Source organism: Exserohilum turcica (assembly GCF_000359705.1).
Source record: "Exserohilum turcica Et28A unplaced genomic scaffold SETTUscaffold_10, whole genome shotgun sequence".
Lineage (NCBI taxonomy): Eukaryota > Fungi > Ascomycota > Dothideomycetes > Pleosporales > Pleosporaceae > Exserohilum > Exserohilum turcicum.
The window spans coordinates 1,900,231-1,921,039 of record NW_007359915.1 but is presented as its reverse complement, the minus strand read 5'-3'; the positions used below and the strand labels follow the sequence as shown (position 1 = coordinate 1,921,039).

General features: G+C 55.0%; 8 protein-coding genes across 8 annotated transcripts; 4 read left to right on the top strand and 4 right to left on the bottom strand.

Annotated features, from left to right (window-relative positions):
• Positions 1-1,192: 1,192 nt before the first annotated feature.
• SETTUDRAFT_166959 (uncharacterized protein) lies at positions 1,193-2,515 on the bottom strand. Its single transcript, XM_008023595.1, has 3 exons — positions 2,472-2,515; positions 2,168-2,383; positions 1,193-2,121 (listed from the first exon to the last, which is right to left on the bottom strand). Exons 1-3 carry the CDS (start codon positions 2,509-2,511, stop codon positions 1,460-1,462), a joined length of 918 nt encoding a protein of 305 aa, XP_008021786.1. The 5' UTR covers positions 2,512-2,515; the 3' UTR covers positions 1,193-1,459.
• A 174-nt stretch (positions 2,516-2,689) lies between these two features.
• Positions 2,690-5,068, bottom strand: SETTUDRAFT_166958 (uncharacterized protein). The gene is made up of 7 exons (XM_008023594.1): positions 4,945-5,068; positions 4,769-4,834; positions 4,224-4,299; positions 4,103-4,165; positions 3,932-4,054; positions 3,017-3,884; positions 2,690-2,954 (listed from the first exon to the last, which is right to left on the bottom strand). Exons 1-7 carry the CDS (start codon positions 4,967-4,969, stop codon positions 2,832-2,834), a joined length of 1,344 nt encoding a protein of 447 aa, XP_008021785.1. The 5' UTR covers positions 4,970-5,068; the 3' UTR covers positions 2,690-2,831.
• Positions 5,069-6,097: 1,029 nt separating this feature from the next.
• SETTUDRAFT_166957 (uncharacterized protein) lies at positions 6,098-7,153 on the top strand. The gene is made up of 2 exons (XM_008023593.1): positions 6,098-6,221; positions 6,392-7,153. Exons 1-2 carry the CDS (start codon positions 6,167-6,169, stop codon positions 6,820-6,822), a joined length of 486 nt encoding a protein of 161 aa, XP_008021784.1. The 5' UTR covers positions 6,098-6,166; the 3' UTR covers positions 6,823-7,153.
• A 183-nt stretch (positions 7,154-7,336) lies between these two features.
• SETTUDRAFT_102127 (uncharacterized protein) lies at positions 7,337-9,503 on the bottom strand (the record flags this gene model as incomplete). Its single annotated transcript, XM_008023592.1, has 3 exons — positions 7,337-8,300; positions 8,348-8,761; positions 8,830-9,503. The coding sequence occupies 3 exons, from the start codon at positions 9,501-9,503 to the stop codon at positions 7,337-7,339; spliced, it is 2,052 nt and encodes a 683-aa protein (XP_008021783.1).
• Positions 9,504-10,220: 717 nt separating this feature from the next.
• On the top strand, positions 10,221-12,183 carry SETTUDRAFT_145397 (uncharacterized protein; the record flags this gene model as incomplete). Its single annotated transcript, XM_008023591.1, has 2 exons — positions 10,221-11,738; positions 11,820-12,183. 2 exons carry the CDS (start codon positions 10,221-10,223, stop codon positions 12,111-12,113), a joined length of 1,812 nt encoding a protein of 603 aa, XP_008021782.1. The 3' UTR covers positions 12,114-12,183.
• A 1,443-nt stretch (positions 12,184-13,626) lies between these two features.
• On the top strand, positions 13,627-14,072 carry SETTUDRAFT_25241 (uncharacterized protein; the record flags this gene model as incomplete). The annotated part of the gene is made up of 2 exons (XM_008023060.1): positions 13,627-13,881; positions 13,947-14,072. 2 exons carry the CDS (start codon positions 13,627-13,629, stop codon positions 14,070-14,072), a joined length of 381 nt encoding a protein of 126 aa, XP_008021251.1.
• Positions 14,073-15,101: 1,029 nt separating this feature from the next.
• On the top strand, positions 15,102-17,239 carry SETTUDRAFT_166954 (uncharacterized protein). Its single transcript, XM_008023590.1, has 4 exons — positions 15,102-15,534; positions 15,581-16,005; positions 16,054-16,838; positions 16,927-17,239. Exons 1-4 carry the CDS (start codon positions 15,171-15,173, stop codon positions 16,982-16,984), a joined length of 1,632 nt encoding a protein of 543 aa, XP_008021781.1. The 5' UTR covers positions 15,102-15,170; the 3' UTR covers positions 16,985-17,239.
• Positions 17,240-17,780: 541 nt separating this feature from the next.
• On the bottom strand, positions 17,781-18,955 carry SETTUDRAFT_166951 (uncharacterized protein). Its single transcript, XM_008023589.1, has 3 exons — positions 18,643-18,955; positions 18,520-18,588; positions 17,781-18,471 (listed from the first exon to the last, which is right to left on the bottom strand). The coding sequence occupies exons 1-3, from the start codon at positions 18,645-18,647 to the stop codon at positions 17,937-17,939; spliced, it is 609 nt and encodes a 202-aa protein (XP_008021780.1). The 5' UTR covers positions 18,648-18,955; the 3' UTR covers positions 17,781-17,936.
• Positions 18,956-20,809: the final 1,854 nt, after the last annotated feature.

Below are 20,809 nucleotides of genomic sequence, written 5' to 3'. Positions count from 1 at the left end.
TGGAGCAAAAGGCCGGACCCCCCCAAGCACGCACGCATCAGCATCTTATACCCAAGACGACTGCCCCCCCAAGGTGTCGCTACAGGCGTGTGCTGCCCACCTTGACGACAGCTCATGCCGTTGCCTTGCAGCTGAGGGCCTTTGCTCTCTCTGTACGTACAGTATTTCAGCCCCTGCCGCCGTGTGCCCCACCAAGCCATCCACCAGCCGCGCAAGCCAACGAACCAAGGGCGAACGACGAGAAAACAGCCCCCGCACTGCTCGTATATCTTCAGCTCGAGGCTGACAGCCGAGCACGAGAAAAGAGATGGGTTGAAGCATGCATGGATGAGAAGCAAGGGGAAAAACTGGCCAAGGACGAATGGGAACGGCGGTATTATCCACCTAGTCTACCTGGCCCAGCCAGTCCAGCCAGCTAATTCGACGATAGATACAAATGACCGCACAACGGAACAAGGGGGTGTGGATGTGCGTGTGGGGAGAAGAAGGAAGAGGGCTGAAGCAGACCGCTCAAACACCCTTGTTCGCACACCTCACGACGCTCTATTTCCGTGCTTCAGCCTCGCCCAAACGTCGGTCTGCCTCTGCCTCTTGTCCTGTTCCCTTGCTGTTTTGCCTTCTTGAGCGGGCCAGCCGAACTGGCCGGGCTGGGCAAAGGCTACATGTCTACATAACACAGCTGTTCGCCAAGGCAACGCTCCAATTGCATGGCATGGCATGGCATGGCATGGTATGGTCTGACCATGTCCTAGTCCTTCTGCTTGGTGTTTGGCCCCCATATGGCCTTCCTCCTCGTAATCGTCGTCATCCGCGTCATCATCACTGTGTTATCCTACCGCCGGTGAACAAGGTAGACAGGCAATTGGTTTCTTGGGGTACAGATAATAAAAAAGTAAGATTCAAGGTTGTACGGAACAGGCAAGTGGGTTGAAGGATTGATTCTGTACTTTTTTTTCTTTTTGTCAATGAACCCGCGCTTATGCAGGGCCATTGGGCGGGCGGACGGACGGACGAACGGGGTGCGCCGAGGTGGTAGCAGTAGTGCTGGTGGTAGTGGTGGTAGTGGCGGAGTGGTGGCGTCGCGGGGCACATGATGCATCCAAAGATACAGCAAGCTCGACATGTGATGACCTCGACATAACTCTCAGCATGCCACTGGAAATTCAACAAGTGAATTGAGCCTTTGCAGAGTCTTCACAGCATTAGTTACACACTACATACATACCATATACTCCAAACACGGACGATAGCTGCGGACATGTTGCCCATCTGGTGGCCGGCGGGACCATCTGCGTTGACGGCCTCCACCCGACTCCACCAATTCAGCCTCGCACCAGGCCCAGCCCACACCATGCAGCCTATTCTACATTCGCCTTTGCACAGCGCTCCATATGCCGTGCCACCCCACAAAGCTTGCACCTGCCTATTCCACCACACACCTGGTCGCGTGATGCTCCATTTACCAGAGGCCCGGCAGAATGGCGTACCTCTTGCGCTTGTACTTGTCGCCAAACTCCTTGCGATACCTCTTCTCCTTCTTCCACGCCCACACGCCCATCTGTCCCACAGCCACCACAATAAACAGAACGGTGCTCAAGCTGCAGTTCACCAGAGCCACTCCGATCCACGCCATCGACTCAAACATGTAGTTGGGGCATGTCACCAGGTTGAAGCCCAGTCCCTGAGGGATGCCGCGCTCCGTGCTGCCGGGACGCCGTAGGTTCTTGAGCGTAACATGTGTGCTAAAGTTGCACACCTCGCCAATGGCAAACAGCGCGAGCCCGAGGTACGTGAGGAGCGGGTTCGAGGGCCCCGCCGCCGGGCTGCTGGGGCTGTAGCTCCAGTAGGCTAGGTTCAAACCCGAAAGGAGCCAGTAGTGTCCACTGTTCTTGACAATGTTGAATGCGGGCATCGTGGCCGACGAGAAGCGGTGCACAAACAGCGTCTCGTACTCGCGCTTCGCAAAGTGCATCACGCACATGAGCATCGTGAGCTTCTGGAGCTCTGACGGAGGCGCAGAGGTGCCGTAAATGAGGGGGCGGCCATAGTAGAAGAGCGGATGGATCAGGAGCGGTCCGAGGTATTCGACGATGAAGACGGTTCGCCATGAGATTTGCGGCCCTGCAAACGGTAAGCCATGCCCTGCACACCGAGCTGCATCACATACCCAAGTCCTTGACGTCGACGGCGCTCTTGTTCCTCAGGCCCGTGTCGTACACCTTGACGTCCCGCGTGTTGGGAATTGGCGACCCATCGCTACCCTTTGTGACCCGCAGGCGATGAGCCGAAAACTTGGATGCTTTTGCAATTTCCTCGAAAATCTGTGCGGCAGAGGCGTCGGCGCTGACGGTAACGGTCTCGGGAAGGTTCTTGATCGGGCGGCCTAGGCGGGGTCAGTCGGCTGGCCAATCGAAAAGAAGCAAAAAAAAATCCTATTGCTAGAAATTGATCGCCTACTGGTTTTCACATACCACGAGGGCGCACGACAAGTGTGAGGGGAGCGGACGACATTGTGGTGTGCAGTGTCAATGTTTGGGTCGAGGGTGCGACTTTGAGGAGAATCCGCCCTGGACTGGTGCCTCGGTTGCGAAGGAAGGCTTGGCTTTTCCTACCACCGAAAGCCAGCCCTCGAGATGCACCAACGTCAACGTCAACCCTCGACACAATCAGCCACCCAAGATAGCAATCATGGCACAAGACTACAAGTTCATATCCGATGTTGCACTAGCCTAAACACGAAACAATCACAAGCTTCCGTCGCAACCTAGCGCCTCTCGCTGGCATCACATCGTAAATTCGTCTCATCATTCATCTCACTGCATGCACGCCACTCATCCCAGCTGGATCACAATCTGCCAAGCAGCTTCAGGGCCCATGCCTGCAACCATTTCCCCAACAACACCTTGGATTGACCGAGGATTCCTCAGATCGCTGCTTTCCCATGATACCAGATCCTGTCGAGCAGTCAGCACTAATCATCTTAGTTTCCCCACTCCTACTCGAGTCGCCGGCATACCTGGAGTTCTACCAGCCTGCTGCCCACCCGGATCGGCATCGTGGCCAGGTCAAGCTTCTCTTCAATCTCCTCAGCCGTCATGAGTCCTGGCACCTTGAGCTCAAAGAGCGACATTCCGCTGGAGACTGCCTCGCCGGCTGCGGCAGCTGTGGGTAGGGGATAGTCCGAGTAGTCGTCTTGCTCTGCAGCTTCTGCGTCGCCCGTCTTGTCCTGTGCCGATGCCTTTTCCAGCTGCCGGCGTCGCTCCCTCGACATGGACACGTACTTTTTCTTGTCCAGCAGACTGCGCAGCTCGCCATCCAGCGGGTGCCACTCGTAAGACTCTGGGTCCAGGACGTGCTGCGTCTTGTAGTCGCCCTTGTACTTCATCTTTGTGCACGAGTGAATGTAGTAGCCCATGTAGTAATACTGGTAGCCGCCCTCGAGCGCAAGCGCAGCCTCGCGTAGGGCACTTAGCTTGCCAAACTGCCACTCTGCAAAGTCGGAATGGTACAGCATGTAAACGCCGCTAACGCAGTGAGGCAGCAGGTCAAGGACGCCCATGGCAATCAGGCGTCCGTCCAGTCGGTAGCATTGGTGGTAAGAGCCCAAGGGCTGCTCCTTGCCATCTACGGTCCTCGAGGTGCGCTTTAGTGGAGTCTCGCACAGGAAGCGCTTGAAGCCCGACTGGGATATTTCGCTGGGCTTTTCCTTGTGCACGGTCTGCTGGTAGTTGTTGAAGAGGTCATATTTTTCATGCGTAAAGCTGGCGGGCTCGAGCGTCACTTCAAAGCGATGGGCGGGCTCTGGCGGGCGCTTGACGTTGTGCAGCTCTGCCTTGTGGACCTCGCGCGCCAGATCAAAAGTGTTTTTTAGCCGAGCTTTCTCTCTAGCGACCATTAGCCTAGACCAGGGCGTGTAGTGGTGGACACGGACTCCTTGGACAGCGGGTACAGTCTAGACGCCTCTTTGAGGTACGACTCGCCTAGCACATGGTCGTTCCAGCGATTGATTGCCTTGCGCTGGTCCTTGGAGGGCTTGAACGAAGCAACCGGCAGGCTGGCAGCACGTAAGTGATTGCCGGCATGGTGCCATGATAGTGCTTACCGGATCGTGTAGTGCGGACAGCAGTGCCGCAGCACGTCGGGCTTGTAGAAGATGGAGCCGGACCTAGGCAGTGTCAGTTACTAGGAAAGGCTGTCACTGTGTGCATGGGTGGGGCGACTACCTTCTCCAGCCGCGGTCGACGAGCAGCTGGTAGACGTCAACGGTCAAGCTTTTGGAGGAAAAGTAGTAGCTGGCGCCTGATTGGGCTACGTCAGTCAGGGCTGGGCGCTCATGCCGGCTTCGCCCGCCCGAAGCTGGGGCCGTCCATGGAGACACATGTTGAGCGGGTGGATTCAGAGGGACGCGTGACTGTGGAGGTCGAGGCTAGGCAGGGCAGGGCAGGGCGCGGCATTGGGGGCAGGGCGAGGCATTGTGGTTGACGTGGATCGGAGGCGGGCGTGAATGGATGGGAGAGGAGACGAGGAGGAGACGAGGGGTGGATGGGTGGGATGTGCAGGGGGGTGGAGGGGAGGCGTCCGATCTTGGAAGAAGAATTGCTTGCAGCGCGGGGCCCTGCACGTGCAGCTGTGCAACCTTAACGGAACATCAACGGCAGGCAGGCAGGCGGAGAAAGGCCGGGCGCAAACGAAGCAGAGGGCGCGGGCGGGCGAGGGCGGGCGAGAGAGTGTGAGAGAGTGCGAGAGAGGCAGAGAAGAGGCGACGTACGCGAATTGGCGGTCCTGCGGCCTTGTGCAGCGTCTTTGCAGTATCCGCACGACTCGCTGCTGTAGCCTGCACAAAGGGGAGGGTTAACGGCCTGGACAGGGACGGACAGGGACGGCCAGCGACCAGCCAGACAGGCACGAGCCGGATCCCAGAAGATTGGTTGGAGCAAAACATACCGAAGGGCGTTACACTTGACTGCATGAGGGCAGCATAAGCGTGGGAGCTGGTGGGGGCGGCGGCGGCGGCGGCGACTTGTCGGGCGCGTGTTGGGGTGAAGGATAATGTTAATTTTTATCTTTGATTCTTCGCCCTGTGTGCCTGTACTGGATGGGCGAGGCGGGGGCGGGCGGGGGCGGTGGGCGGTGGGCGGTGGGCGTGATATGTAGCGAGTACTGGGCAGTGTGTAGCAGGCAGTAGTAATGGCAATGATGATACGCGCCGGCGGGGTCAGCGCGCAGTAGTCAGCGGCCGTGTACCTGCGATGGCGATGATGGCGGTGGCGGTGATGGCGATGGCGATGGCGATGGCGGTGATAGCATGTAGCATGGCAGCACCGTCAGCGGTATTCGACTCGGGCTGTCACGCCCGCCAGAGCCTGGCGACACACACGGGGGCGGTTGGGCGTTTTCTAGTGGGCGGCGGGCGGCGGGCGGCGGTACGTCATTCCCGGGCGGGTTTGGCTGGGAGCGCTTCGCGGTGCAGTGCATACATGTCCAGTACATGTACAGCAGCCGTGGCAGATGGACTCGCACCCGGCGCATGGCCATGGCCGTTGGCTGATTTGAGTGCCGCGCATTGCATTGCCACGGACGCATGGATGGTTCCTTCATTCGCCCGTCCAGCGCCGTGCCGTCGCCCTCTCACGGCGGCGGCAGGCCAGGCCGGACAAGCACCAGCACTTGCAGGCCCCCGGCCTTGGCGACAGCCGTGACGCTTCCGCGAGGCCCTTAGCCCTTAGTCTCCCACGTAAAAAGTCCCTGACCCGAACCACCTACTAAAACATCCCCATCCACACCATGCCGCCCTCTTCTGCTTCTGCTGCCCGCAGGCTCCTCCACCCTCCTCAGCCCCGTCACCCGCGGGACTGAGCCTCGCGCAGCCCACCCCAAGACGCCCACACGCCCACCACCACCAAGACGCCCGCGCCCGCGCCTCGCCCTCGCCCGCCCCTTCTCGCTCGCTCCCCTTTTGTCCCTAGCTCCTGCTTAGCTATCCCTCGCCGCCCATCCCTTCAGGCCACACACACACACACGCTCGGCTTCATTTCATTTCACCGCCTGCCTCGCCGCCGCCGCTCAAAACCTCCTCCCCCCTCCCTCCCTTCCAACCCTCACCACCCCCGGTCCTGCCCAAGTGCCTGTCTGCCTGCCTGCCTGCCTGCCTGCCTCCCGCCACGACATGGCCGCTACCCAACAGCTGTCGATGCAGTCACGCACTGGACGTGTCAATCAGCGTAAGTTCTGCTCACGCGACCCCCCCACAAAATCCCCCCCCCCATCGCTCTCCGCCCTCCGCTTAGCCTCCGCCCTCGCTCCGCATCGCCCTCCAGCACCCCCCCCCCGTCCCCATGGCCCCGACATGTTCCGCCCTCCCCTTGCTCGTCGCGCGGCTGATTGGCTCTAGGGTACGGCTCCCAAGGCGAGCGCCTAGTCGCCGGCGTGGTGCCGCTTTCTGCCGACAAGTACTACGTGCTCCTCATCCAGTCGACCAAGCGCAGTGGCTGGGTCCTCCCCAAGGGCGGCTGGGAAACAGACGAGGCGACGGCCCAGGACGCCGCCAAGCGCGAGGCCTGGGAAGAGGCGGGCATAATATGCAAAATCAACTACGACCTCGGCCTCATCCCTGAGAAGCGGAGACCCGACCAGCTCACGTCGCAGGCCCCCAAGGCCTCGTACCATTTCTTCGAAGCCACGGTCGAGAAGCAGGAGGCCCAATGGCCCGAGCAGCACAAGCGGAATCGAAATTGGTTCAGCTATACCCAGGCGCGACAGGCCCTGGCCGACCGGCCCGAGCTGCTCGACGCGCTCGACCGATGTACCATGCACCGAACATAGACGCGCCTTGTTCCTTCTCTTCTCCTTCTTCTCCTTCTTCTTCTTCGTCTCTTCGTCTCCATCTAATATTGCATCAACACGGGATTTCAAAAGCTTCAGGGGTACTATAGACACTTGACACACCACCTTGTCTGCTCTACATTTGGCGTTGTGGTAGCTCTTCGACAGGTAGAATGATGCATGGTGGCCCTCTTGTACGCAAGAGTTGCTGGGCCACGTCAGGCTCGCAAGCACGCTTTTGGCATGGCCAAGCGACACTCTACTCAGCTATTGGTGCCGTCTGCTGCCTCCACTAAACGCTTAAAAAAGCAATATATCATTCGTCGGCACGCTGCCTTTTTTTCGTTTCCCCTCACGACGCGCCCGCTCTTTGCATGTACTTTTTGCATATTTCTTCTTCTTCACCCGCCTTTCAACAGTGGCACCACACGCCAGCTCAAGTTGTCAGGTCACTTTCACCTCCGTAGCATCATCCATGTTGGCATTGCACGCATCGTATTTGTTACTACATTTACTAGTATGCTGTTTTGCCCGTTCTGACCGTCTTTAGCACGCCCTCGTCGGCCAGCTCCTCAATCATGTTATACAGGACAAAGTCACAGCCTCGCTTCACCACCAAGTTGATCGTCACGGGCACCATTTCCTCGTGAAACGTAACGTTACTTTGGTACGGCACCTGGCCAATCGGCACGGTAAAGTCTGCGCATCCGAAAATAGGACAGATGCTCGCGCCCGTCACGGCCGCTCCCTCGGGCAGAACGGCCAGGTACGACGCATCCGGCGACTCGTTGAGCTCGCGCTCCCGAAACGAAGGCAACCCGCCCGTGCCAATGTCATAGATCATGACCGACTCGGAGCATGATTCGGCCGTGCTGTACTGAAACTCTTTTTCGTACCACTGCACGGCTTGGTTCTTAGTGTCGAGCGCTGCATCGTAGGTAGTCTGGTTGATTGCAGACTCGTCAAAGGCGATCCAGCCCAGGCGTCTTGCCGGGTCGATGGGCGGGAAGCGGCCGTCGAAAAGAGCATTCCATGCCGTGATGAGGGGCTTGCCAACGACTTGCCATGCACTCCATGTGTTGATTACGCCCGTGGCCCTGCTCGTGATGGTAAAGTTACTCGCAACGGGGTCCGTGGCATTCTGCACTGTAGCGGTGAAATTGATCTCCTTGACAGTCATATTAAAAACGCGCACCATGCCGGCAATGAAGTCTTGCAGGATCGGCTCGGCAGCCGAGTTGTTGAGCGGAAGGTAATCGGTTGGATATAGAATCGTCTTGGGAAACGCAGTGCTGTCGGGAACCACGAGGGGCGACAGCCCCGTGATGGACGGGTCTTGGTACAGACTCGGTGTATACCATGCTTTTGAAAAGTTGATCCATTTGTAGGGATCGCGCGAGAAGACGCCGGCTGTGTCTGTTGCGGCGCCCAGCGGAATCACGCGCTCCAGAGACATGAGGCCCTGGCTTGGACGCTGTCTACGCTTATCAGTAAGCCACAATATGAGTATGGCTGAAAAACGCACCCGTATACTCCGGCCACGGCAGCAGGCCTCCTCATCGAAGACCCCGTATCGCTCCCAATGGCATAGTCAAGCCACTCGTACGCCGCCACCGAGCAGCCTCCTCCCGACGACGAAGCCGAGCACGTAAGCCACCCGTCGCCCCTGGGATTGAACGGGTACTGCTCGTCCTGCCACTCCCACGGATTCGCGCCCGACGCAAACTGTGCCAGCTTCTGCTTGCCCACAAGCACGCCCCCGAGATCGAGAATCCGCTGCACTGACGGTGCAGTTCCGTTGGCCACTGGGGTAATGCGTGCCCACGCCTGACTTCCGCCCGACGTTTGCAGCCCTTTGATGTCGTACAGGTCTTTGATGGCCACGCGCTGACCGGCGAGGGGCCGGGCGTCGTGCCACGAGTAGAGTCGTGATGGGACGCTTGGAGTTGTTAGTCCAGACTTCTTTTTGAAAACGATATTTCGAAGAGTATAAAGTTCAGTACTAACGGTATCATTGGACTCCAAAACTTGGGCAAGAATACACCCAGTGGATTGTGATTTTCCTGTCCGTCATTTGCGTCATAGGCGCCAAACAGAAACGTCTTGTAGCTGTCCTCGTACAACCTGTACACAGCCGCGAAGCTCACAACGCCATCTTCCACAGACGCAAGATACGGTCCTATGGGGATATCCACAGCAGACGCGAGCACCGCCTTGTTTATCTGCGGTGCGTCTGCGGAAACAGAGGCATCGGTCAAGAGCCACGTGCTGTTGAACAGGGCAAGATACTCGACTGCAGACGCATCCATGGAAGCCTGGCCTGCACTCGACGAAACATAGAGTCCGTCGAGAAAATCATAACTGAAGACGTCGTCGCCGTCGAGGTATGCCGAGAATACCGCTTCCAACACGGCCTTTGTAATGACCGTCTCGTTTGTTTTCACTACCGTCACGGGAATCGCGGTGGAAGAGCCTGAAGAAGTTGCACATGGCGCTGTGGCTTTTGGGTGCTGGGTATTCGCAAGGTACGATGTATTTCCAAGCTCGAATATAGCGTTGCCGTGGGGATTCTTGAGCACAAAGCTATACGGGTTCCTCGTCATGAGCGGAGCTGCCGTAGCACAGATGGGCGCCAGTGCCAACCATGCGGTTAGCAGAGCGGAGAGAAGGCGGCGTGCCATGGTGAGCGTGCGTCCGTCATGTGCATTCAGCGTTCCCCGTTGTGCCTTTTGTACCCCATATCTCCTACCCCATGTCTTGCGCTATTGCCATGGAGATCCTACATGCATGGAGATAACAGCACCTTTATACATGCCTTTTTCATCGTAGTAGACAGCGAAGCGGTTGGGGTCCCACGACTTGCTGATGTCTTCCCTGCTAGTAGAGCACCTTGGTCGCGCTTGGCATGCAGTCCCCCGCAGGCGGAGCCTAGGCTGCATTTGAGAGTGTTATTATCGCGGCTTTCGGCTTATCGCTCAAATGGAATGCGATGTAGTCATCATGCTGGTGCTGTTCACCAATCGGTTGATGTCTGGTTGCAAGGCTGTTTGCCGTGCTGGGTGACCTGTGAGGTTGGAATGTGGGGGGGTTGGTTGTTGCGTGGATAATGCGAACCTACGTGCATTCTGGTATAAGATACACGGAGGTAGTATCGATTGAGGGATTTATTCTTTCTGCTCATTCGAATGTCAGTATAGGGCCACCTCTGCGAATATACGTGTTGTCCACAGTTGGTGCATGGACTAACCAACGTGACGTCTCCACAATGACTTCATCGGAAGCGGTTTCTCCAGTCCACCGACAATCTTGTGCCAAAGCCATTGACAGCAACAGTGCAACAAAGTGCAGATCAGCGCCCAAAAGCTTCAGCCTAGACAGAATACCCGCCCACCTACACAATGCCTGGCCATCCCACCATGGCCGACCCGCTTACCGTCCTCCCACCCGAGATTGTCCTTCGCATCCTCGACTTCACGCCCGTGTCGGTGCTTGCTTCTCTTACATGCGTATCACGTGCCTGGCACCAGTTCATCGACGACACACACCAGGACGCCATCTACTCGTCGCCATCCAAGACTTGTCAGCCGCCAAAAACCCTTCAACCACCTGGCCATGGCCGCGACTTTTCCTTTGTCCAGGACAACACCAGCTTTTCTAAGCTCTTTGCCAATGTCTCGTCCTGGAAGGACCTATGCAGGCGGCAGACGCTGCTGGCGCGTAATTGGAACTCGCCGCAGCCCGTGACGCGCGAGTCTGTACTCCAGGTGGGCAACGATGCCATCTGGCGGTTCAAGACGGATTTCAAACGCCGCTTCTTCATCTCCACGTCGCATGCTGGCGGCTTGAATGTGTCGGATATGGACACCGGCCGTCTGCTCTGGCGGTTGCCCTCGGTGCTGGATACCGCGGACGAGTATGCCGTCAGGCCGTATGCACATCTAGAGTACCAAGATGGAACAGCCGTGTTTGATCGCGAGGGCGATGCGGTCGAGGTGTGGCGGACAGATGACGAGGGCGGTGAAAGAGGAGTATTCAAGCGCATTGCGGTGCTCGATCACAACTGCCAGACAAGAGGATTCCAGCTCTCATACTGGACACTGGTGGTTGTTTCGGTCGAGGGCCAGGGCTTCGTATACGACATGAAGCAGGACCCGCCCAAGCTGACTACCCATATCAATATCGAGCAGGACGCCGTGGGCCATCTGGATCAGAACGAAGACATGGTCGTCTACTCCATGGGCACGCGCGGGTACCATGTGTACGACAAAAAGACGGGCCAGTGTTTGGGTAAACTCCAGCCCTCACTTTGCACGGAAAGATACCACGTCCATCCACTCCCGCCCGTCCACAATCCCACATCGAGCGCTGCCCTCGCTGCACTACGCCACGGCCCAACTCGCCGCATCTTTCCTCCCGCCGCACCCCGCAAAACCCGGCTTACCCCCATCCAACTCGCAAAAGGGCCCCTCCCAAATCCGCCTCAAGACCCAAACCACCCCCGCAATGGCGAAGACGAATGGGGCGCCGGCATGCTCGACCGCTCCAGCAACCTCTTTGTCGGCTTCTCGCGCCTCGGCCGCGTCTTCATCTGCAGCGATATCCGCAAGGCGCTCGCACACAGTAGCCCCAAAGATGTCGCAACCCACAGCCAGCTTCTCGAATGCGATTCCGACGGCTCCAGCTTCGATCTGGGAGGTTGGCTCTCCATCCGCAATCACCGCGTCATGTTTGAGATTCAGAATCGCGTCTACATTGTTGCGCTGAGTGCTGACAACCAGCTTGTACTTGATGACGATGATGATGATAATGAAGAAAAGCGATATTCGTATGCGCTTCTTACGAGCTCAGCCCCGCAGCTTGCTGTTCCAGTTAGCTTTATGGCGCTGTATGACGATGCGGTTATGACGACGTACGCGGTATGTATCCCTCTGTCCTCCTTCTCATAGACAAAAACACCGGGAGTACACAACAGTAGCTAACAAGAACAACCCACGCAGACGCTCGGCCAGCGCCAAGAAGACAACGGCCACGGCCGCATTTTCCCCACAAAAGCCATCAGAATCGTCAGTCTGGCGCCGTCACTCGACGCCAATAACAACGAGCTTGTTGCCACGGCCCCCTGGGAAATGCCCGCGCTAGCCCGCTTGTCGAGACATATGGATCGTCCGCAGGATGGCTTGTTGCAGCTGCTTATGATGTTTAATGAGGGGGTGAGCGATGACGAGGGGGATGGAGAGGGAGAGGAGGAGGGAGATTGGGTTGTGGATGGGCAGAATGGCGTGTCGAATTAGTAGACTGTTGCCATGAATTCATTCATTTGTAGCTGGGAGAAGAGGAGTCCAAATGCCCATCAATCCTGTATTTACACGTCTTTTTTCTCCAACAATCGCAAAAAAAAAAAAAAAAATCAGAAACTCCCATAGTCTATCCCACAACCATAGCCATCTATTGTCTTTTCTCATCTTTTTTTTATATTATAGGTTTGTCTTTTTTTTATTTATTTTTTATTTTTTTTAGTTGCCGAGTCCAAGATGATGCACACATGTCACAGCGCTATGAATCCTATACAAAATTTATTCAATCAAATCCAATCCAATCCAATCCAATCCATCCGTCCATTAATATACATGGGATCTTTCCCACCCCCCCCCCCCACCCTTTTTTTTGTCAGCCGCAGATTATCAATTACCGCTTTAAGCTGCGTACTTTGCAAACATGTATACACGACATGTAAGTAGACTTATTGGTGCTGAAAATATCTTTATTTTTTTGTTCTGGGTGCCCTTGTGAAGGAAGGGCAAGGCAAGGCAAGGCAAGGCAAGGCAAGGCAAGGCAGAGGAAACTGTGATTCGGGGTATGTTAGAGTCAGAGTCAAAGGAAAAGGAAAAGTGAGAGCTAGTACCAGTGTACAGACGGCTGTATCAGGGTGTGCTTTGGTACATACTCGGGTCCCTGTCTACTACGTCTTTGGAACACGAGGGTTCCGTATACCTCTGTACACCTACGTGCATACATGTATAATTGGCACCTTTATTGCTTTGTTACTTGGCTTCTTTCCGTGAGCGTCAGTGTGAGTGTGGATGCCGTCATCATCATCGTCGTCGTCTTTTCAACTATTTCCCCCCTCCTTGTACTCATTACCCCCCCCCCATCCTTGCAATACCCACTTCCCTAAGCACCACCACCCTTTTTTTTCCCCAGAAATTAAAAAAAAGAGACGGAGTTTGAAACATAAACTTGCTATATCGTTGCACTCGGTAACCTTTTTTTTGCCCCCCAAAAAAAAACTTAAACATCCACCTAACTACGTCATTCCCCCACAGCTCGAGCTGAGTGTGAGCTGTGAGCATGAGTATACCAGGCACACACTGGGTAAGGCGTTCCAAGGCCCAGCTCGAGTAACTAGATGCAGGCATTCGCGCCGCCGATCCCGATTTTATTTTTTCTATATATAGGGCAGCTGGCCTGGCACTAATGCAACTTGGTAACGAAACATGCACGCGGGATGTGACAGCATCGGTGCGTGGTAGGTGATGGTGGTAGTCGGGGTTGTTCAGCGGGGCGAGCTTGTGGTATGATGGTCGTATGGGTTGGAATGGAAGGCAAGGGAAGTGGAGTGGAGTGGAGTGGAGTGGAGTGGAGTGGAGTGGAGTGGAGGGTTGTGTTCCTAGCTTGGGGGCGGACGGGATATAAAAGAGGGCGAGGGGGGAGGTAGGTCGAGTTGGAAAGAATATTTTTCATACGTACATACTTAGATTGAGAAGACGTTGGAATCCACGGTGTAAATCTTTGTCAATACATAAAATGCACTTCCCCACTTGCTTCGTCGCATTCCTCGCCTGTACCGCTTCAACGGCTGCTTCGCCGCTTACACCACGGCAAACCAGCCTGGAAGACTGGCAAGTCTCCAGCGTCAGCGTCTTCACGCCGTCCGGCCGCCCAGCAAGCTACCCGTGGGCGACGATCCGAGCCAACGTGACGGACCCGAATGAAATCCACCTTGGAAACTCGAGCTCCGACGGGTCTCCCGTTGTTGTGCCTGGCGGAAGCCAGGGCCTGGTATGTGGAATCTCAACTAGATACTCTCGCTCTTCTCGATGTATGCTTTTGTGCTAACGCACCAGCTAGAACTGCGAGGCCAAACAAAGCAGTCCAAGAGGCAGTGTGCGGAGAAGGCCAGGCGGCCGACCGATAATATTTATGATACAGACGTCACGCATCTTGACGCCTGGGCCGAGGGATCAGCGTGAATGGCGAGCTAAAGGCGGTGCTTCGGCGGAGGGGAGCTTTGAAGCTTGTGACGATGCCAAGTCCGGAGCTCGAATGCGGGGATCAGCCCAACAAGCCCGTGTTTGGTGGCTGCCCCCAGCACCGCAGACGCGGAAAAGAATGCTCTCGGCAGTAAGAGTACGAGCATTGATATCGGTGTAGCAGTGATTTGCAGCTGATTGCGTGGATGGCGCAGGCTGGCGGCGGGCTGAGACGGCAATTGACGGGACTCTTGATGCTGAGCTCTGCATAGCGAGTGCGTATCCGGCCACCCGCCGGCCACTTCCGATACTTTGCATGTTTGGACTACGCAACCACCACTTTCTTTGGCCGCGGCACTTGAATTCCAGTACCAGGTTGCTGAGCGCTGGCAAGCCTTGACGACTGGCGGTATGCGTATCCGCAGTTTGGTGCTGATGGCTGGGCAAACGTAATCCGCCGTCATGAGCGGCAGACTCGGCGCCATCACCATGATGGATACGTACACATAGGTGTGCTTTACCTCGACCTGCTGCCGCTTATGCGCATGAACTAGCCCAGGATTCCTATTCCGTATGTGCTGCAAGCAAGCAACTAGAAACGCTACTGCTGTTTTTCCCATTGCCCTAGGAACCCAACGTACCAGGGAGTACGCCGCTCGGCAGCCAGCTCCAACCTCGGCATACGTCCTCACACCACACCACGCACCACCAGCCTCGTACTCAGGCCTTCACCGGTGTAATCCTGACCGGCCTACTCTCCTGCTTGAGTCCCCAGCTACAAACACCGCTGCCCCCACATGTGCCCTGCATATTGCCTCCAACCTCGAAGTGGCCCTGTGCCTGGAAACTCGCCGTGTACTGCTCCCCCCGGTACAACGTGTCCGCCACATGGGTGAACGTGAGATTGAAATTCGTCGATGAAAAGCCAGTCTCAGCTGTGCCTTTTTGCACGCGCATCACCCAGTACCCGTCTGATGTGGCGTCGCAGGGCCACGTGCGGTCCAGCGGCGACTCGCCTTTTGTGAACCACTCTTCGTCTCGTCTCGTACCTTGATCCCCTGCCCACCCCTTTGCACATTGATATATACCAACTGCACAATGGCCGTCAATCCCGAACGGATCCTGCGAGAGGTCAACATCCTCGGCGACCTCAATGACCAGAACCGCCACATTCTCAGCAAGGACGCCTGTGTCTTCCTGGCCCTTCTCCACCGCACATTCAACGAGCGCAGAAAAGCCCTGCTCCAGCGACGCGTGCTTCGCCAGGCCGAGCTCGACAAGGGAAACCTGCTCGACTTCCTGCCAGAGACCAAGCACATCCGTGAGAACGATGCGTGGAAGGGTGCTCCGCCTGCGCCGGGCCTCGTCGACAGGCGCATTGAGATTACCGGCCCAACTGACCGCAAGATGGTCGTCAACGCCTTGAACTCTGACGTCTGGACCTACATGGCCGACTTTGAGGGTATGGAATATGCAAAACACGTGCGTGTCATCACTAATAGGGCCAGATTCATCCGCACCAACATGGGACAACATGATCAATGGCCAGCTCAACCTGTACGACGCCATTCGCAGGCAGGTCGACTTCAAGCAGGGCGAGAAGGAGTACAAGCTCCGCACCGACCGCAAGCTCCCCACGCTGATTGCGCGTGCTCGAGGCTGGCACCTCGAGGAGAAGCACTTTACCGTGGATGGCGAGCCCATCTCCGGTGGCTTGTTCGACTTTGGACTGTACTTCTTCCACAACGCCCATGAGCTCGTCAAGCGCGGGGCAGGCCCATACTTTTACCTGCCCAAGATGGAGTCGCATCTTGAGGCTAGGCTGTGGAACGACGTCTTCAACCTGGCTCAGGACTACATTGGCATGAGCCGCGGAACCATCCGTGGAACCGTCTTGATTGAGACCATTACCGCTGCCTTTGAGATGGACGAGGTATGTCAGCCGTCAATTGTGCGTATAAATTGATACTAACATCCATAGATCATCTACGAGCTTCGCGACCACTCGTCTGGTCTCAACTGCGGCCGCTGGGACTACATTTTCAGCACCATTAAGCGTTTCCGCCAGAACCCCAACTTTGTCCTTCCCGACCGCGACTCTGTCACCATGACTTCGCCCTTCATGGACGCCTACGTCAAGCTTCTCATCAAGACATGCCACAGGCGTGGCGTCCATGCCATGGGCGGCATGGCAGCCCAGATCCCCATCAAGAACGACCAGCAGGCCAACGACGCTGCCATGGCCAAGGTCCGCGCCGACAAGCTCCGTGAGGTGCGCGCCGGCCACGACGGCACATGGGTAGCTCACCCGGCCCTCGCCTCGATTGCAGCCGAAATCTTCAACGAGCACATGCCCACGCCCAACCAAATGCACATCCGCCGCGAAGACGTCAACATCACCGCCAACGACCTCCTCAACATGAACGTCCCCGGAAAGGTCACCGAAGCCGGCATCCGCAAGAACCTCGACATCGGCCTTGCCTACATGGAAGCCTGGATCCGCGGCGTCGGCTGCGTCCCCATCAACTACCTCATGGAAGACGCGGCCACCGCCGAAGTCTCCCGAAGCCAGCTGTGGCAATGGGCCAGGCACAACGTCCAGACTGCTGAGGGCAACAAAGTCACAAAGGACTATGCCCTCAAGCTGCTGCACGAGCAGGCAAAGGCGCTCAGCGACAAGGCGCCAAAGGGAAACAAGTACCATCTCGCTGCAAAGTACTTTGAAAGCCAGGTCACTGGCGAAGACTATGCCGAGTTTTTGACTTCGTAAGTTTTCTTCTTCTTCTTCTTCGTCCGCCTGTTATTCAGGCTTTACACCAAAAAAAGTATGTTTTACTAATATTATCCGATCTAGTCTTCTATACAACGAAATCACAAACGTCGGCCCACCAAAGGGCGCCTCGAAGTTGTAACAATAAATATAGTACCGAGAAATTGTCCCCACTTTTGTTGTAGTAACGACATCTTTGTCATGACCTGAAAAAAGTCGTTTTTTTTTCTTTGGCGCCGTCTTGGTCATACTGTACGGTACGGTGCTGTTTATACCATGAAGCCGAATTGTCTATCCCATCTAGTCGATGCAAGTATATCAAATCAGATTAAATCAGATCGAATGAAAGCGAATTAAAGCGAAAGCAAAGCAGTCTCAAGTCGAGAAAAAGAATAACCAGAATGAAATATTTCAATGTCTTTTACCTTGATCTTCGTCCTTCCATCGCTAACATACATACATACATACATACATACATACATACATACATACTTGGCAGTCTGCATGCGCTTTTCCCAATCAAGGAACCGTCAAATGAATATTCAATATGCGAAAAAAAAACGACGGTTACCTACAGGAACTGACTGTTAGTTTATAATTCACGTACAAGTAGAAATTCAGCGATGCTTGCTGTGTTATATGATGTAGTATGCCACAGTACAGTGTGAAGATTTATTCGCGTTTTGACATGTGAAAGAGGCATATCTGTGTGTGCGTAGATATGTGCGCGACTAACAATGGACTGACGCGCTGCATAAACATTGTACACTGCAAGATGCAACCATGGGTAACTGGCTAGCGTATATACTAGCACAATATGTTCTAGTGGTCTGGATAACGATGAGCAAAACATGTCATCGAATAGACGGGGTCGACAATCCAACGACTACGACCTCGACGTCAACATGGGCAATCGCAAATACAAAACACTTCACATGAACATTGAAACCCATGATTCATAGTCTCGTGGTATCTAGAGAAGTGGCGTTATCATGCCGAGTGCATTCAGTGTCCCGCGACTATGCAGACCAGATACATGACTAAACACCCATTTTGACCTGACCGATGCACCGAAGAAGCCCCAAATATCACCTTTACTTCCTGAGGAGACGCTGGTAGAAAGCAAGCTCCTCACCCTCGAGGACGTAACCGTCGCAGCGACCGCTCTGGCCGGGACGGGAAGAGACGGCGGCGTACAGACGACCGGCCTCGAACTGCTTCTCGACAGCGTGCTCAATCTTTCCGCTGGTCTTGAGGCGCTCAGCCTGCTTCTTGGTGACCGAGTTGGACTTCTTCTTGTCCTCCTCCTTCTCACCGGCCTTGGCCTGCCTCCTGCGGCCGAGCGAGGAGCCGTAGTGGGCCTCGTACCATTGCCTAAAGGGAGCGGCATCGATCTGGACGATAGCGGAGCGGGTCAGGGTGTTGGTACGGACGAGCTCGTTGTTCGAGGGGTGGTAGACGACACCAATGACACGAGTCTTCTTGGCGACGCCCTCGGAGCCCCAGGAGAAGTTGCCGGACTCCAGACGGAGGGCACGGAACTTGCGGTTGCCGCCACGGGTGCGGACAAGATGGATACGCTTAGTGCCAATACGGGTGTTGGCAGGCTGGCGACCCTTCTCGAAAGCCCTGAAGCCATGTTAGACATGACTAGAGAAGCGATCGGGTTATGCATACCTCTTCTTGCGGTAGTATGCGCGCTTCGCACCGGACGCGGAACGCTTGTGGCGAGAGTCTCGTGAGATACTGCAAACAGTCAGCGGATGGAGTCAGCGAGGGCAAAGGAAGAGAGATAGGTACCCCATGATTGCGGCTGTTCAGAAGACTGCTGTCCACAATCAAATTAGCTTTTGCTCTTGCTGTGCATGCTCCAAGGCCGCAGCATTGCTCCTGGCCGCCGCGACAGTCCCGTGTATTGTACAGCCCAGTGCAGAAGTATTCGTCTCGGAGCGAATGGTGTGTTCGCGTGCGACAATATCTTCCGTAGGCGTAGGCATACAGCAGAGGCACATTGGCGGGGCCGTGTCGGTGTCGCAATGCTGAACGGCCTCGATACCTCGAAGGCGAGGCGTCTTCTGTAGCGTACCTGTGTCTGGTCTTCCGGTGCAATCTGTGTTGTCGTGGGGTTAGTTGGCGCTTGTCAGAGGAAGTTGAAATTCCAGGTTGATTTTCGATTGCTGAGCGGTGGTGCCAAGCCCACGCTAGCAATAAGCGAGGAGGTGCGCTCTCCGCCCAAGGCGATCCTCACCACACCTGACACCCAAAGCCATTGCAGTCTTCAACTTTCTACCCATCTTCAGCAATTAACAAGGTCCTTCTGGAGCTCTAATAAACCAGTACCATGACGACAACTGTACATCAATAAAGCTGCACACGTGAGCTGATCAGGCATGGAACTGAGCATCGAGGGCAATGACGGCGGATAGCTGTACGAGATGCGTAGCTCATGACTACTTGTGCTACATCAAGACAACATTCCATCCATGTATCTGGCTGCTCGCATCCTACCCCGCCTCCATGCGCGAGACAATGGTACCCAGCAACACCACAACTTTGGCCTCCCGGTATGACGAAATCATACGCAGACTACAACAACAATGGAAACCCTCAAGTTGTACTACGGGAAGATCTTATTATTATTATTATTATTATTCTAGTTTAAGGTCCTTTTTCAGCCCGAAGGGCTATATAAGACGTGTAGGGTTTTTAGGCCTACAAGTATCTAAGTAGGTTGTTTCTAGCCACGATATTTAGGAGGGGTTTTAACTAGATGAAGGTGAGGCTCGTAGCCTATTGGTTGGTAGGTAGGGGGTAGGATAGGGTGGGAGAGGTGTATGGCTACCTGTTACAGGTATTACTCCTCGTTTTCTGTGTTTCCCTTGTACCAGGCTTGTGTTCCAGCCTTTGTTTCTTGAATAAAGGTAATAGTTGCTTCTATACCCTCTTTTGTTTAAAAGAGGATAGGTAGTGATAGATCGCCTTCGCAGGCTTCTCTTAGTCCTTTCCTTTCCTCTCTATATAGATTACATCTAAATAGAATATGAGGTAGGTCTTGTATAGAACTATAGTTGCAGGAGCAACTATTAGAATCTACTTTCCCTCTCTTATATAGGTAGTCCCTTAGGTAACAGTGCCCTAGTTTAAGTTGGTAGAAAGCGCTAGAAATCTCTCTTCTAGTATTGCTAGGAATAGCGATTTGCTTTCTTATCTTCTACTTGTATTTTGCTGCGTACGTTTGTGGATTCTTGCTAGTGGCTTTTTTCCTATACTGTTCAAGTTGGCTTAGCCATTCTCTCTCTCCTAGCTGCTTAATTCGCGAGCTAGTAATAGCTAGGCTAGTTTTGCTAGTAGAAGGAGGGTCTAGCTTAGTAGCTTCTTTAGCTAGGGCGTCTGCTTTTTCGTTCCTAGAGATATCTTGGTGGCCTGGTACCTAGTAAAGGCTAGTGTAACGGCGCAGGTAAGGCAGGTCGGATCTGTTTCGGTCGTAGGATCACTCAGAGGCATATGGGAGTGCGTGGGATCACAAAGAGCCTAGATTCAACAAGCCACCTATAGGCCTTGTACGAAAGGATATCAAAAGTCTACAGAGCTAGCTACAGGGAGTGTCTCAATATATACCTATCCTAGTCGGGTCCGAATTCGGATCCGACCTCGGGCGAATGGCTGATGAAGGGCGGCAGGTACTTCCTCCGATCCGGCTCTGGGATTGGCTCAATACTTGGCGAAGTTGTAACATCGTTACACTACCCCCCTCTCAGTAGACAGCTAGTCCCATAGCTGTGAGACTCTCTTATGCCTTTTTGTTGCAGTTCCCCCGCGCTGTTGCGGGTGAACTGTTTCAGGTGTCCTTCGGCTTGGTCACATACCCAAAAAATCTTTTTCTTTTCTTTCCCTACACTCGATCGTCTTGTAGTGACGTCATGTCATCTATGCCCTTCTCCCACGCTTGGATCCACTGGCTAAGGGG